Source organism: Rhododendron vialii, chromosome 2a (genome assembly GCF_030253575.1).
Source record: "Rhododendron vialii isolate Sample 1 chromosome 2a, ASM3025357v1".
In the NCBI taxonomy this organism is placed as follows: Eukaryota; Viridiplantae; Streptophyta; class Magnoliopsida; order Ericales; family Ericaceae; genus Rhododendron; species Rhododendron vialii.
In genome coordinates, this window is record NC_080558.1 from 12,311,552 (window position 1) to 12,328,898 (window position 17,347).

Sequence of the window (17,347 nt, forward strand, 5' to 3'; positions counted from 1 at the left end):
GTTCTCTCATCCAAGCTCTGACTTTTAAATAATTTAGGTGTACAAAAAGATAGTTCACTTTTGAGCCGATTGTTCTCACTTCTCACCATGTCGATTACAGTACACTGCGCCGAAACAGAGACACTTTGTACCTCATTTCGCAAATACACGGCAAGTCCTTCGCATTCGATCATTCTACTTACACACCCATTTTACACTTACAAATGCATATACACTCGTGTAAGTGTATAGGCTTCACAGACACTGGTCGATGTATAAGTCAATTAATTCATTTGCATTTAAAGTAACATAATCTCGTATCAATAGATACACAAGGTTTCAAACATAACCACAACTTTTACGGCTCAATGTTTTCATAGGGCACAAGACTTTGTAACTACGTAATCATTCGTATTAAACACCACAAATCCTCCAAATGACGGGAGTGTGTACTATACATTTCCACCTTAGGCTTTCAGCGGTGCCGAAGTATTTTAACACAGTTCACATCCATGGCACCTAATCATGGCCCCCTAATTGAACACGGATTTGCATCTTTCACCTGATTTACATGAACTTAAGGAAAATATCAGACTTATACTGAATCATCAGACTCGTCAGAATCACTTCCGTCAGGCTCGACAGCATTTGCTCTGGCAGCCGGAACATCAGGTTTTGGTGGAGGAGCAAGAGGTGCAGCTTTCTTGCTTTTACTACGAGCATTCTCATCACCATCGACTTCAACATGTAAACCACGTGCGTCAAGGATTAGCGCATATAAAAATACTGTAGACATTCCCTGAACGGTAAGTGTAAGAGCACCTCCAACGACACTAGGCATTTTGCCTACCCAATGTACGGAAAAGAAATACGATTCTTGCATTACCTCGCCACTTTTATGTATTGAGTTCCAACACTACTCTTTATTAGCCATTTCGATATACAACTTTCTCGGAATTTGAACTTCCAATAAACGGAGGAGAAAGAGTAACATGGAACATATAGTACTTTCTGCATTTGGTAGCTTTCAATGGTTGGCTATGTTTATCGATGAAAAGGCTCCATTCTAAATGATTTGACGCCTTACTGGATAGCCAGCTCATTGGAGTGGTACAATGTTCCATTTGGTGGCTATTTAAGTTGAAACACTCTATTTAGGGAGCCTGATGGAGATGCTATATGACCCTTATTTCCACTAGTGTGGAAAAAATTAGCAAAAGTGTCCATTTTTTCGTGTCAATTGGCAAACGAAGTAAAAACGATACAAGGATATCCATATTCTCAGCTGTTCCACCAGCCATGATGTTCAGCAGATCTCGCTCAACACGCTGTACAAGCTCAGGCTGCAAAGTGCAACAAAAACACAATCAACCATCCATATGAAACAAATAGAAGAACAAGTAGAAGAAAATATGCGTCCCCATATACAATGCAAAAGGATTATATACAGAGCATAGATGGTACCGTCATGTTTATGTGAAAAGGTGGTCAAATCCACATATTTTAACTTGTCTGAAATACGTGTCTATTTTCGGGTTTCTTTGTCATTGTTTATATGAACGTATATATTACCCTTTCAATTTCATTCTCACACACCTAAAGATATGCGTAAATTCACAAGAACAGGACAAAAAAGTGCAGAGTGCAAAAAATTGGAGTACATGAGTTGTAAATCCAATGAACATAGACAAAATATGGACCACAAAAGCATTTCACCTTTCTGCTTTTTTTCTTTCATCATTTTTTGCAGTCAAATGAAACCGGTTGGGTTTGCCATGGATGGATCTCCTTACCCACTATCTTCATCTATGTAGCACCGACACAAACACGTGACACGACACCGACACTATGACAAGCAAATTTTAAAAAATTGGACACGTTTAAAAAATATTTACAAAATATTTAATTGTTTTGCTAGTGTCCCAAGAGTGCGAGAGCATTTTTTTTAGTGTCCCGGGAGAGTCCAAACGAAAAATGTGGAAAACTAAAGGGAAACTTCAGATTTAGGTGTCGGACACGTGTCCGGAGAGTGTCCTACGACACCTGTATGTGACATTGGACAAAATGTCCACGCTACACAGATCTTCATTGATTAATTTACATCAGATAAAAAAAGGAACACATTAAATAAGAGAAACTACGACAGTAATAGGGGCAGTATTACATTTAGATCAGGCTCACGACGAAATCTTCGCCTTCGAGCATCCCTCATTGGAGAGGTGAGGCCATGTCTATACTCCACTGCATCTGGTCTGGGATCACCATGTTCTCTCACCATAATCATCTGTCACCCAACAAGTATTCATATAACTGCATCAAAAAGAGGAACTGGAAGGAAATAATAAAGGTCAAAAGGCAGTATACTTGGCCAATGTCTGCAGTTTTGATCAGCACGCTATCATCATAAGTTTTGTATGACTCCACAATGCAAGGAAGATCCAAGAGAGATGCAGGGAATCGATCATTGCCTATGACAAATGTGCCATTCCTCCCATCTTCTGAAACAGATGAAAATTCATAGTTCTCAGGTTTAGCAACCAATGGTATTTAAGAGGAAAAAAAGGATCCCAACACGCGCCTACGAAACACCAGTTTTAGGAAGGCATTATTAAGTGCTTACTTTCTCTCACCTTCTTGAAAGTACAAAATGAACAATTGAATAACCATGGAAAAACAAATCACAGAAGGCCTCCAAGTAGTCAATAAGTACTTAATAAGAGTTAGTAAGTAGTCAATACGGGACAAAAGATGAACGATAACCATTGATGATTGTGTCACAGTGGGAAAGCAATTTCTTATGATTGTAAACAGACCAAATTATTGGATATATGCAAGCTAACAGTCTGAAGTTGTACCCAAATTATTTGGATAGCCTTTCAATTATACACTGGTACCTCCAAGGGTCCATACCAACATCCACTGATTTGCAAAGAGGATATTATTGAAAGATGAACACAAATATTTGACCGTTAAGGCTTCAGAGAACCAAATTTTGTATGTTTAATTGTTTCACCATACAACAAAATTCATCAGATCTACAAAGAAGAAAAATCAGAGAGACAAAATAAATAACTTTTCCCTTGAAGATACCATTAAGAGCATCTGAACTTAAACAAACACAACAGACATAATCTTACCAGAGAAAGACAAATCCAGTGACTTATCATCATCAGAAGAGCCATTCTCATTCAGAAGGCTTTCTATCCGCTCAGCAACGGAAGGTGGAACTCTGAGTACGAATTGCTCCTCCATGCCTGTAGAGTGTACTGCTAAAATTCCTTCAGTGGTCCAAAATTTGTCAACCAATAACTGCAGCAAAAACAAGGGCTCTAATACATCATTTTGCGGCCAAGGGTATCCATCTCATCCCTAATGGTTGGGAAGGAAATGTAGAGCTATCAACTAGTGCAGATCAAGGAGCAGTGAACAGTTGGGATGAATCAAGAAACAAAGAGACTTCCACTGGCCAGCTCGACACGACGTGGGGCCAACCTGGGCCACATAGTGCCAGGATGTCCATGGATATCCAACTCACCCATCCATACATGGGTTGAAGACTCGAAGGTATATGAAGCATTGCACCGTGTCCACATATTGGACACGGTGGGGACACGTATTGGACATGCTACGTGGCGTGTCCAATAAGTTTATTATTTTTTTATAGGGGACATGTGGGGGACACGGTTGGGATTCAAAGTTTAATATTTTTATTTTTGGGGGTTACTATGGAATTATTCAAAACATTTGGGTTAAACTGTAATTATGCATTTGAAAGAAAATTGTACAATTTGTGAAATTATTCATATACAATGATTCATAAAAAAATTATATTTATTTATTTTTTATTGATTTATACACGTGGTGTGTTCCCCGCCATGTCCGTATCCCTATTTTTTTAGAATTGTCGTGTCCCATGTCCGTGTCTGTATCCATGTCCGTGCTACTGTATCCATGTCCGTGCTACATATCCTTGGGCTCTGGGGATCACATGGAGAGAAAGCACTCCTATTACAAATCTATGCCCTCATATAGAGCAAATATGCTATGATTGAACCACATGTGGAAGCTTCTGCAAGTAGAGAAGGGAGCCTGGCCTAAAGGTCCTAACATTTATATGCTAGCCACAGGCCCACACTAACAAACCACATTCCCATTAGAGAAAGGCATGCTCAACTCATCACATTAACTTACTGTTACTTTGCAAGTTTGTACTCATTTCCCTTGCTCACTGACACGCTCGGCGAAGTGTCCTTTGGCCAACTTCAGTCAGCCGGGTGGTTCTCACTGTGTTCTTTGGGTGTAGGTAAACCATAGTACTAGCAGCCCAGCCCAACTGAAGCCATTCCCACCCCATTTCGCCGTGTTCGGAGCTGATTCATTCCGTTCCAAGCGAATTTAATTTTGACCCGCTCGATACCATAAAAAGGTTCTTATCCCTATAAAATAGTGATTTCTACTGGTGGTCAAGTCAGGGACTTAAAGGCTATTTCTCCCTCTTAGATCTCATGTTAGAAACTGTGCAACCAATTTTCGTGGGGCCATTCTATACGGAGTCTCTGCCCTGACTTTCCTTGGGCTCCCGCTAGCAGATGGTGTGATTGGCCCGAGGGATTAGTCGATGTGCATATCAGCTGCCTGGGCACTCTGAGTTATCAAAAAAAAAAGTTCATTTCTACTTGAGTGGGATCTTAGCTTTCACTAGAATGTTCAGGTTTCGTGTGAAAAACTGTGTACACAAGGGCTTCAAAGTTTTTCGAATTGAACTCTCCTTAAGCATTTCCACAAACAGGTAAGATGCAAAACTTATCCACCCAGATTAATTAGGATTACGACCAGGAAACAACAGTTACGCCAACATAAGAACAAATCCACACATGCAATTGCGTACAGATGATGGCAATTAACTTCCTCCACAGGAATTAAACGACGAATCGTTACATGTGGCCATACATATGCAGAACGAGATATCTTTGTAGAGATTCGAAATACGGGGGAGAGTACCTGAATTGAAACTGCAACTGAGGAATCGCAGAGAACAGATGAACAAACCGTACTCTATCAGAAAGGGGGGAAAAAACCACTCTGTCCCAAAATTTTGTTTCGGTCGCAAAACGAGAATTTAAAGAGGATTAAAAAATAATGTATTTTTTTTTTAAAAATTCAAAATCTTTTTAATTTATAAATTAAAAAAATTCATCGATATTTAGTGAATTGTTAGAAAAAAATTTAAATTTTTCTTACAAAAATTATACTACTAGTTTTACGTTCTCATTTTGCAAATTGAATAAACATTACGAAAGACCGAACAAACATTATGAAACTGAAAGAGTACGTATATCGATATCGTTGACTAAATCTGGAACAATCAGGCGAAAAGTTTTGAGTGATTGCTAGATCCGGGAAGTACGACCACGAATGGGATAAGGCGACCGAAGATAAGTCTTCGGGTTACGGTGGCTAAACGAATCAAACTATTCGAATTTGAACTCACGCTCGTTCGTTAAAAGCTATTCAAAATTTGATTGTCACATAAACCAACAATTTGAAGTTCATTAAGGCTCTGTAAGGAAAAGAAAAAAAAAAGAAATGTTTGGTTGGAAAGAAGAAAATAAAAATTTTAAATTTGGTAAATAATAAATTTTTCCTCCCATTTCTCTCATTTTCCTCCTCTCTTTTTTTCCCCCCTTAAGACCCTGTTTGATAGAAGGGATTAGATTTGTGGCCAAAGAATTATTAGTGAGGGGACTATTTCAAAGTTTAGTCTCTCATATCACGTGTTTGTTTGTGCATGGGATTCAACAACGGACAAGGTCAATCCCTTGTGTCCTACGTTTGTTTTGAGTACCGCTTGACATGGATTAATGGTTTAGTTGTCCATATTACCCCTAGTGCAATTTATAGATGAGTGATTTTATTTGAACCCAAAAAATTATCTCTAATCCCGACTACTCTTTACAATCACCTCAGTTAATTTGATCCCAAAAAAATTTTGATTTTTGATTGACTATATTGCCTCCAAAGCAATTTACAAATCCACCCATATCCTTCTATAGCAAGACATAACACCCTACGAAAGAGACTCTTTTAAAAAAACCATCGAAAAAATTCTGTAAATCATCGAAAGCTTCTAACACAAAAAAAACAACATACTCTATCAAAATTGTTAGGCTTGTTTTGAAAATGTTTGCATTTCAAAAAAAAAGCAGAGAGAAATTATATGGTGGCTATTGGTCCAAAACACTATTTTTTATTCTCCAAAAGAGTTTACTAGCACATTACTCAAGCTCCTCTTCATTATTATCAACATTAAAATCCATCTATACATAGGGTGGAAAAAAAAAAACTAATGATGACTTACATTGCAAAAAGTAAACAAATAAAACATATCCTCCTTCAAGCACTATATTTTTTTTTTTGAAAAGTGATAATATTCAAACTTGTTTATAAAGCGAGTATTTCCTAAACGAGTTTTCATCTAGTTGATCTCAAGCTGCTTAAATTTTCTTAAACTTATCAAGCTGAGTAACAGCTTGTATACAAATTAAAACTTTAACGAGTTTCGAAAAGCATTCAAGCTCAATTTGCTTGCATGGCAAATCGATTCAAACTTTATACTTCTGATGAGTGATTGTATTCAAATTTGTTTATAAAAGCGAGTGCTTTCCAAACTAGATTTCATCCAGTCGATCTCAAACTGCTTAAATTTTTTTAAATATTTTAAACTTATCAAGCTAAGTAATAACTTGTAGTATAATAAAAGTTTAACAAATTTCCAAAGATTTTCAAGCTTAATTTGTTTATATAACAAGTCGATTCTGATCGAATATTTTTCTAACGAGCCGAGTAGGATTAATTTGATTATCCTTTGTCCGTAGTATCTTCTAAGCGTGTGAGATCGAAACCAACTCATCAGTGACAGAGGGAGACAGGTGTTTCCTGCCAGCATAGCATAGCCAGTGGAAAATTAGAAACAAAGCTGCTACTTGCACAGCAAAAGCTGCACAGCAGCCGTGCACAGACCCGTTTTGCGTCCGTCTCGGGTCTCGCAAAGATGATCGGAGCCGCTCATTTTGTTCAAAATACTTCGATTATGGTCTCTGTAAAAAATCACCTCAATTCGATATCGGGAAGGGTGTTTACGAATCATCTAACTTTGCTTCAAAAATTAGGCTAAATTTTAAAGCAAAATTAGATGATTCGTAAACACTCTTCTCGATATCGGATTGAGGTGATTTTTTACAGGGACAATAAACAAAGTATTTTGAACAAAATGAGCGGCTTCGATCATCTTTGTGAGACCCGAGACGGACGCAAAACGGGTCTGTGCACGGCTGCTGTGCAGCCTTTGCTGTGCAAGCAGATTTTCTGGGAAAATTATAAAACCTGATAATCAGAAGAAGTTGTCCCTGCTCTTGAGAGCAATCAGTAGCTTAAAAGTCAATTGTAGCTTGTCGGTACAAATATCAGTGTTTTTCGTATGATCTGGACATTGGGAGACGTTGGGTTTTGAGTGTCTCTTTAGTAGTCGATCGGTACAAATGTCAGTGTTTTATGACCTGTAAACTATATAATAGTGAAAATAAATTGGCTAACTCTACATGATTATTCGAAAATAGTACGGCCTAATCTAGGATCAATTTGTGCGTAGTGTTATTCTTGTGTTGATCAAATATGGTTTGATATATTTTTCGAAACACATCCATGTTGCGAAAAATAGGTCTTGATTCAATGTTTCAAATCTTTTTTTTTCAATTTTTCCAACATAGATGTGTTCTGAAACGTTTGAACTTTGAAACGATACTCGGATATCAACACGAACTCTTTCCTTGAGTGATGAACTCATTAAGGTCTAATAGGTGAAGAGTTTGATCTGCCGATTTACGCCTACTATGGGCCGTCCAGAAAAATCAAGTTTTAGAACACATCGTGATTGGATTCCTCCCTAATCCAAGTTTTAGACCAAAGAAAACAGTCCTAATCTGAATCATCCATTAGAAAAAATAATGGTTCAGATTCCCTCAGAGACTCTTTGCGTCATGATGAACAACTAATTTTTTCAATGTGCGGTCCAGATTAGAACTGTTTCCTCCGATCCAAGTCATTCTTCACGTGAAAAGTCTTTGAGCAAATCTAAGCCATCGGGAGTTTGGGTTTGTGTGTGTGTGTTTAAAGGGTTCACTCTACCTCTCCCTAGTCAGTAATCCTCAAAAAAAAAATCCAAGCCATTGGTTGCAATATTGGACGGTCCAAATTTCGATTGTTTGCTCCACTTGCACTAGAGAGGATCTACTTCCTTAACCACCAGAGCCGTCCAAAAAAATAAAAAACCATAAACCACACCAGTAGGCCACGTGTCGCCATCCCGCCGGACACGGGGGCTGCTGTCCCCAGCGTGCTGCTGTCTCGATTTTGGGGTTCACCTCGGTCTCGCTCCGATAATTGGAATCGTTCACTTTGTAGAGCTTGTCGAGTAAAACGACTTTGAAAAAAATCAGCTTAATTGGATATCATTAAGTACCTGATCGGAGCCTATATAACTCTCAGTCCATGGGTTACAGTGGATTTGATCCAGTGTTTCGGATTCATTCTTTTCAAGATAAAAATGTTCCGATCAGGCACTTAATGATATCCAATTAAGCTGATTTTTTTCATAGTTGTCATACTCGACGAGTTCTACAAAGTGAATGATTTCGATCATCGGAGCGAGACCGGGGTGGGCCCCAAAATGGAGCACAGCAGCATGCTGCTGTCCCCCCTCCCTCCCGTCCCGCCGGCCTTTCCACTTAGGCGCGTTTTTAGTCCCAACGTCTCTCTCTCTCTCTCTCTTCCAAACTGAATTTTAAATTCTGATCAGACTCAACCAGCAAATTAATCACAACGCGTTTTCTGAAAACCCACCCCCTCATTATAATACTCGTCACCTCTCCATCTAAATACGCGTAAAACTCGTCAGATCCCAACTGCCATTATTTACATTATACTCCATTGATATTACTAGATCCAACAGTACCCCTCACTCTCTCACTCCTACCCCCACTCACTCTCTCTCTCTCTCTCTAGACTCTCCCTTATTTAACTCCCACCATTGCCTCCAATTTTCTCTCAACAAACACAAACCACACAAACCTCTCAATACCCAAATCCCAATTTCCACAATGCCAACCATTTTCTTGAGGATTTTCCTTGTTTACCACCTCCTAAACACAGCCCTCCTATTTTTGGTCCCCAAAAAGCTCAGAACTTATCTCCCATCCTCTTGGTACCCACAACAACAACAGCAACAACAACAAACGCCACCCACCAACGCCACCTCTCCTCCACCACCGCCGCCGCCGGCCCGTATCCTCCGGAAGATGGACACGGCCGAGCTCCGACGGGTATTCCAGATGTTCGACAAGAAGGGCGACGGGCGAATCACGAAGATGGAACTCAACGACTCGCTGGAGAACATGGGGATATTCATCCTGGACCCAGAGCTGAGTCTAATGATTGAGAAGATCGACGTTAACGGAGACGGGTGCGTGGACATTGACGAGTTCGGAGCTCTGTACCAGTCCATAATGGAGGAGAGAGACGAAGACGAAGATATGAGGGAGGCTTTCAACGTGTTTGATCAAAACGGAGATGGGTTTATAACGGTGGAGGAGTTGAGATCTGTTCTGGCTTCTTTGGGGTTGAAGCAGGGGAGGACTGTGGAGGATTGCAAGAGGATGATTCTGAAAGTGGACGTGGATGGTGATGGTACGGTTGATTTCAACGAGTTTAAGCAGATGATGAGAGGTGGTGGTTTTGCTGCTTTGAGTTGAAAAAAAAAAAATGAATCCATTTTTTTTCCAAGGTGGGTTTTAGGTTCGTGAGGAAATTCTTCGGATGTAGAAATCGATCACAGAAGTGCATGGACGGCAGATGATCACGATGGTCATATAGAAGTGTCGAATTCAAGCTATCGATTGCGTGATGAATAGCGTGATTCGATTGGTTTATGTGTCCGTAGAATTGTTGGTAGTTTTTTTTTGGTTTGTAAGTATTGTCAATGGAAAGGTCACTTTTTGGTGATCAAAATAAGGTCAACCTTCATCATTTGTCAATGGACATGCATTAGTTACATTTCCTCTGTTGTGGTATATTTTTTGTTCTAATTTCAACATTTGTGTAACGATCCGGATTTTTGACCCAATTTTTTTTAATACAAATTTATATTGTTAAATTTTTAATTCAATAATTAATTAAATTGAATAATTAAAATATATTATTATGTGTACAATTGATATTATTTACACTATTGTATAAGATATGTATTTAAACTTTAGATATACGAATCAGTGATTCATATTTATCTCTTATCTTTCCTATCTAAACCCTAAGTAGAACTCTATTCAAACTAACTCTTCACTTCTCTATCTCTCATCCTATACATAAAAGCGTCCAGATACATTCTCACCATGTACATACATGCGTCCACATACATTAGAATTGAAAACTCCCCCCAAATGTGGCACTTGTCCCCCATCTTTTTATCATTATCAGTATCACTCTCTTTCCTCATTCCACCACTTCTACACTTATCATCTCACATTCTCACTACCTTATTCTCTCTCATTATACATACCCACATAATCCGAAAATTGAACACCAGTATATTATTTTACTCCCAATTCTATTATTGAGTCTAGAGAGAGAGAGAGAGTTGTGGCCATAGGTGTGTGCATACCGTGAGTTTCGTTGGCACACCGTTGCTGCGGGCCCTGTTGGAGTGCCGTCGGACGCTGCCTCGAGATTTCAAAACCACCATGGTGATCTACGGACACCGTACAACACTTATCCGAACTTAGAATCGCGTTTGAGGTAGTTTTCCGAAAACCCAAAACCTTTATCTGCATTTTAATGGAGTTACTTAGATTTAAAGTTTATTGAAGACGATGATCTGCTGTTAAATTGTTAATTTATTTTTAGTTCTATTTATATTAAAATTTAGTCTGGTTGTGCTGGAATGATTAGTGTTATCTCCTGTGAAAATTTATGATCGTTTAACAAGTGTTTGATTGTGAAATTATTATTGATGTTGCATTGTTAATTTGTATTTGAGTGGACGTTTACGTGTCTAATAAATTATTGGGGTAAATAAATATTTATGAAACATTAACAAGAATATTTTATAAGTAAAAATTTATTTAGATTGTAAACAACAAATGTTTTAGATTATATATTAGTTAATCTTTAACTCTAATAAATATTGACTAAAATAGCCTCGCATAATTTTGTTGTTATAAAAATCTCATATTAATATTTAATATAGTTAGTAAATGCTAAATTTAGCAATAAGTATTTTTCAATAAAAAAATTAGCTTGTAAAATCTATAAATAATATGAGAGTTAAAGAAAATATTTAAATAATAAAAATGTTTTATAAAATTTCTAACTGAGAGAAATAGACTTAATTTTAAGTGTAGTAATTAATTATTTAACTGAATATTATTTTGTTACTCACATGATTAATTCTATGGTAGGATAAATTTTATTGCATGGTTATGTGTTGTTAGCATGTTAGTACTTTTAGTTGAAATGTTGAACTGTGTGGTATTTTGTTGTGATTGTAGATTGAACAAATAGGTTCCCGGGGTGGTTACGAGTAGTGAATCATGTAGACGATGATAAGTAAATGGAAAATGGTAAAGTGTTGGAAGTGTGATTGTGTGGATTGTGATTTGAGCCATGGTGATGGCAAGGGTAACCTATGGGGCCCTGTGTTGAAATGGGTTACCTGAGGGGCCCGGTGTTGTGACACTAACGTATGATACGTCATGGGAAGTTTCTCTTCGAGGAAGAGAATGGGTCCCATGAGACGGTTATAGTTAGTGAGTCGCTAATGTATGATACGTCATGGGAAGTTTCTCTTCGAGGAAGAGAATGGGTCCCATGAGACGGTTATAGTTAGTGAGACGTTAATGTATGATACGTCATGGAAAGTTTCTCTTGGAGAAAGAGAATGGGTCCCATGAGACGGTTATAGTTAGCGTGGGGTAGTGGATGTCCGATCCTAATGTACGATACGTCATGGGATGACTCAATCCTCTTGTTATGGTCTTAAGTGAGAACATACTCGGTACATAACTTAGATGCGCTCACTTAGGACCCTGGTGCAGGACAAGCAGGAGGAAGGGTGGACCCATGAGACGATTGTAGTTAGTGGATGTGGGAGGAAAGGATCTCGCGGAGAGAATTCTTAGATTACATGTAAGATGATGGATAGTAAAGAAAAAGACGATGTGTTATTATTTTGTACCTTCGGTGTGTTATGAATTATTATATTGTTGATCTGCATATTGTGGTATTGGGTTTTAGGATTTCTACTTTGTGAATTATCACTCAGGATACGTTTGTATCCTGGCAAATCGTTTGCTTCGGCATTCAATTTGCCAGAGTGTGCAGGATTCCACAGTGGAGCAGTTGATACAGGTGGGACCCCTGTAACGGAGTCTGGGCCAACGTTGCTTGGAATTCGTGTCAAAATTAGAGTCGCTCTGGAGTTGCTTTTATTAAGTAAATGTACATAGATTTTTGTATTATTTTGAAATTGTAATTTTTGTATAAGGATAAACATGGGCCTAATAGTTTGTAAAATTTAGTGTATTTTTGGGTTAATGCTTCCGAAATCCCTTGAGAAATCGGGGCGTTACAATTTGCTAACCCATTGACACATTGAACAAGTGGGGAAAGAAGAAATTCAGTAATCCAACCTTAGGTTTGTGATGCATAATGATTAGGATGTTAGGAATAATGTGTGATCTCTCTATCTAACCAGTAATGATACGAGTACAACAAACGCGGTACAGCAGTCATGCACATATCGATTTTGGGTCCGTTTCGAATTCTATAAAGATGATCGGAGCTTTTACATTAAGGCTTTGTTTGTTTAGACTGAAAATATTTTCCTTGAATGGATTGTCAGATTTTTTAGTGTCTGGTTGAACAAAAAGTGTTACAGGTAAAACATTTTTGTCGAATTAGTGTAAAATGACTTCCGCGACAGAAATCCTATGTGTACCGACCAAAGTGTAGGGAAACCGTACCGACCGCCGCGCGCGGCCGTCTCCGGCCACCGGACGGCCGATCCGAGCCGTCCAAAAATTTTAAAAAAAAAAACCGAGGGGCCCAACGCGGGAATCAACGGCATCCGAGGTGTGTAAGGTGCTTGATCCGAGCACCCTTTTTTCGTGTATATATGTATATTCCGCGAATATACATATATACACGAAAAAAGGGTGCTCGGATCAAGCACCTTACACACCTCGGATGCCGTTGATTCCCGCGTTGGGCCCCTCGGTTTTTTTTTTTAAAATTTTTGGACGGCTCGGATCGGCCGTCCGGTGGCCGGAGACGGCCGCGCGCGGCGGTCGGTACGGTTTCCCTACACTTTGGTCGGTGCAGCTAGCACTACTCTTGGCCACCCGACATCAACTGAGGCTTTTGATTCTCTCTGTGGAAGTCTACATTGAAGCAAACCAACACTCTCACACTCTCTCTCTCTCTCTCTCTCTCTCTCTCTCGATTGGCTTCACTCTGTAAATTGCTAATCCCCCCCTGACACAGCCCCCCTGCCCCAACTCCCTTTTCCCATTATCCCTCCCCGTCTCTCTCTCTCTCTCTCTCTTCTTTCTTTGTTTTTTTACCGTTTGTTTCTTCTTCTTTTTTTTCTTTTCTTTTCAGTTTCGTTTTTTTTTCTTTTTTTTTTCAATTTCGTTTTTTTTTCATTTTATTTCCTTTTCTTTCTTTTCAGTTTGAATTTTTTTTCTCTTTAATAATAGGTTCAAGTCTAATTCTAGGCTTTGTAAAGTAATTGAGAGAAAAAAAAGTGTTTCAATTGATTATGTTTATCCGTCTATTTTATTTTTACGGTATTTTTTTGTCCTTTATAGATTAAAAAATATAGTTACTAAAATAAGTGTTTCAATTTTCAATCCGTTTGAACCGGTGCAAAGTTGTTATTTTTCTGATCATTTCATCCTAAATGATCCTAATAAATTTTTGACTCCAAGGCCTTTCAATGGACACCCTAAGAGAGTTTTGAAACTAAATAATGAGTCTTAGGGTATTTGTTGAAAGGCTTTAAACCAAAAAATTCATTATGACCATTTAAAATAAAATAATAAAAAAAACGATCCTTGCTCTGATTTAACTGAATTGAAAATTAAAGCACTTAATTCTTTAATTATATTTTTAAATATACAAAGGGTGTATTTATAGAAATTAAATAAATGAGGTATAAGTAAATAAAAAATTAAATTAAAAAGTAGGGGGACCCGGGGGCTCTGCTGCCCTCATTGGCACAGTAGCCCTTATGAAGCCCCTAAAACGTTTCCGTTTTAGTTATAAAAAAAATAGAAACCAGCCATTTGCAATCCTATGGAGTAGAGACGTGATTTGAAGCAACATACTACTGAATCATTTAAGAGGATTTATGCTAAATAATGGTTAACAAATTTATTAAATTGTACTATAGTTAAAAAAAAGTAATCCTAAATATAACATTTGTATTTTGGATTAGTATGTCGTTTGCAAAATACATTTCGTAATTAGTTTCCGAACACTAATTGTAATCTTAATGAATTTTTTGCTTTACGGCCTTTCAATGAGCACCCTAAGACTCATTATTTAGTTTTAGGACTCTCTTAGGGTTAGGGTGTTCATTGAAAGGCCTTGGAGCCAAAAATTTATTACGACCATTTAGGATTGTTGAAAAATGTATGCATTATAATTTGTGAAAATTTATATGCATCTCTATTAATTATTTTGATGATTAATTCAATGATATTTTTATTCGGCAAATACAAAATTATCGAAAAGTCGATTCCCGAATTAAATATTTTCGTGACCTTGAAATATAGCATAAAGTCTCTTGGATTCATGATTTATATTTACAAAGACTTTATTGAGCTCAATACATGCTTTAACGGTTTATTTAGATGAAATTGTGAGCCACAGGTTGACGAACCGGCTGACAAGCCGGCTGTCTGAACAGAAAGTTGTGACAACCGGACGACCACCCGGATGACCACTCTATCAAACGGCTAGTTTCAAACGGCTAGTTTCCAACGGCTAGTTTCCAACGGCTAGTTTCAAACGGCTAGTTTCCAACGGCTAGTTTCCAACGGCTAGTTTCAAACGGCTAGTTTACAACGGCTAGTTTCAAACGGCTAGTTTCCAACGGCTAGGAAGCATATGGATGGCTATATAAGGCATCAAGAACTCATTAATGAGTACACATACACAAGCTACAACATTCCATATTATTGCAAGAGCAAATTCTCAAAAGATCAAAGCCAAAAATTCTCATTGTTCTTCCACTTTCATATTATTCTTGAGAGAAAATTTGTACAAGTCGTGAGCGATAATTTTCATACCTTCTTCACATACTTGTATTTCCTAAGTGAGTGTTTGAGTCAAACACTTGAAAGCTTAGAAGACCAAATTCGGGTTGGAATTTGGGTGTTATTGTTTTTGAGAAGTTTTCGGAGAAAATTCTTGCGGTTGTGCTAGCTCCTCGGGAAAGCTAGAGGCATTCGGTTCTTGTAAGCACCCGCAAGACTTACAAGTTGTAATCTTTTAAAGATTAGTCTAACCTTCAAGTAATTGCTTGAGGAGAAGTGGAGTAGGGCCGGACCGTGGACAAATCCGGACCGAACCACTATAAACGGGTTCTATCTCTCTATCTCTCTATTTTGATTGCATACTTATTGTTTGCATATATTGTTAGAGATAAATTTTTATTGGTAATTATTACTAGCAATCCTATTCACCCCCCCTCTAGGTTGCATAATTTGGGTAACAATTGGTATCAGAGCCTCGGCTCTTGTTTGTAGATTTAACCATCTAAGAGTTAAGATCCATGGCAACCACTAGTAATGTTTCTTGTATCGAAGGTCAATCGTCCAATAGACCTCCCTTGTTCACCGGAGAAAATTACTCTCATTGGAAAAATAGAATGATGATCTTTATTCAATCCACGGATTATGATCTATGGAAAATTATCAAAAATGGTCCCATTATTCCTACTAAGAAAGTTGGAGAAGAGACTATGCCTAAACCAGATTATGAGTGGAGTCATTTGGAAAAGGCTTCAATAGAAAAGAACTATAGAGCTATGAACCTTCTTTTTTGTGCTATTACTCCCAATGAATATGATTGTGTTTCCGCATGTGAATCGGCTAAAGAAATATGGGATAAGTTAGAAATGTCACATGAAGGAGATAGTCAAGTTAAGGAGTCCAAAATTGATATTCTTGTGCATAGCTATGAGCTCTTCAAAATGAAACCGGATGAATCTATATCTCAAATGTTTGCTAGATTTGCTAGTATTACTAACGGTTTAAAAGCTCTTGGAAAGATTTACAGTCAATCCGAAATGACAAGGAAGGTGCTCCGTTCCATGCCAACCAATTGGGACACTACCACCTCCATCATCCTACAATCCAAAGATTTCTCAACATACACGATGGACAAGCTCATGGGATCTCTCATGACGGAGGAAATGCATCACAACCTCAAGGGTGAAAAAGAGAAGAAAGTTAAGGATCTTGCCTTCAAAAGTACAACAAGCAAATCAAAAAGCAAGGAGGATTCAAGCAACGAAAGTGAGGATGATGAAATGGCGCTCATCACAAAAACGTTCAAGAAACTCCTCAAAAATAGAGCATCTCACAAAGGCAGAGGATTTTCAAGAAAAGATGGAGGCAAAGAAGAAAATAGTAAAAAGGATCCAATCATTTGCTACGAGTGCAAGAAGCCCGGCCACATCAAAAGTGAATGTCCATATGCAAAAAAATATTCAAAGAAGGACAAAAAGAGAGCTATGATGGCCGCATGGGACAATAGTGACGATAGTAGCTCCGATGAGGACGATGAGCAACAAGAGGTCGCTAACTTGTGTTTCATGGCCATCGAAGAAAACGAGGTAGATCTCGACTCATCCTATTCCTTTGATGAATTATTTATTGCCTATAAAGAGTTGAAAGTAGAATTTGAAAAGGTTGTTTCTAAAAACAAATTTCTTAAAAAGGTTGCTAAAGATCTTTCACTAGAAATAGATGATTTAATTGAAGAGAAAGATATTTTGGAGGAAGAAAATGAAAGTTTAAGAACCTCTTTGGAAAAAGAAAAAGAGTATTTGAAGGATACTTCCAAAAACGAATCTTTAGAAAAACAAATTGATGATTTAACTAATTCTCTTTCAAAACTCACTAATGGAAAAGAAAGTTTAGACATTCTTCTTGGAAAACAAATGGTTTCTTTTCACAAGGCCGGAATTGGTTATAATCCCACTCAACACAAAAATCTTTTTGAAAAAGATGTTCCTCCTTCTAGCCATTCT

The 17,347-nt window shown here is 37.9% G+C and overlaps 2 protein-coding genes across 5 annotated transcripts; one reads left to right on the plus strand and one right to left on the minus strand.

Moving 5' to 3' along the window:
* Positions 1 to 260: 260 nt before the first annotated feature.
* Positions 261 to 5,114, minus strand: LOC131315960 (transcription initiation factor TFIID subunit 7-like). Of its 4 annotated transcripts, none has more exons than XM_058345215.1 (6): positions 4,981 to 5,114; positions 3,117 to 3,288; positions 2,344 to 2,474; positions 2,144 to 2,263; positions 1,251 to 1,322; positions 261 to 724 (listed from the first exon to the last, which is right to left on the minus strand). In XM_058345215.1, the coding sequence occupies exons 2-6, from the start codon at positions 3,229 to 3,231 to the stop codon at positions 575 to 577; spliced, it is 588 nt and encodes a 195-aa protein (XP_058201198.1). In that variant the 5' UTR covers positions 3,232 to 3,288; positions 4,981 to 5,114; the 3' UTR covers positions 261 to 574. The 4 variants fall into 4 exon arrangements, with proteins under 4 accessions (XP_058201198.1, XP_058201195.1, XP_058201197.1 ...); XM_058345212.1 differs by having other exon boundaries at positions 2,344 to 2,477; XM_058345214.1 differs by having other exon boundaries at positions 2,344 to 2,477; positions 3,117 to 3,233; positions 4,981 to 5,058.
* A 3,866-nt stretch (positions 5,115 to 8,980) lies between these two features.
* LOC131315958 (calmodulin-like protein 3) lies at positions 8,981 to 10,093 on the plus strand. The gene has a single exon (XM_058345211.1). It carries the CDS (start codon positions 9,135 to 9,137, stop codon positions 9,783 to 9,785), a length of 651 nt encoding a protein of 216 aa, XP_058201194.1. The 5' UTR covers positions 8,981 to 9,134; the 3' UTR covers positions 9,786 to 10,093.
* Positions 10,094 to 17,347: the final 7,254 nt, after the last annotated feature.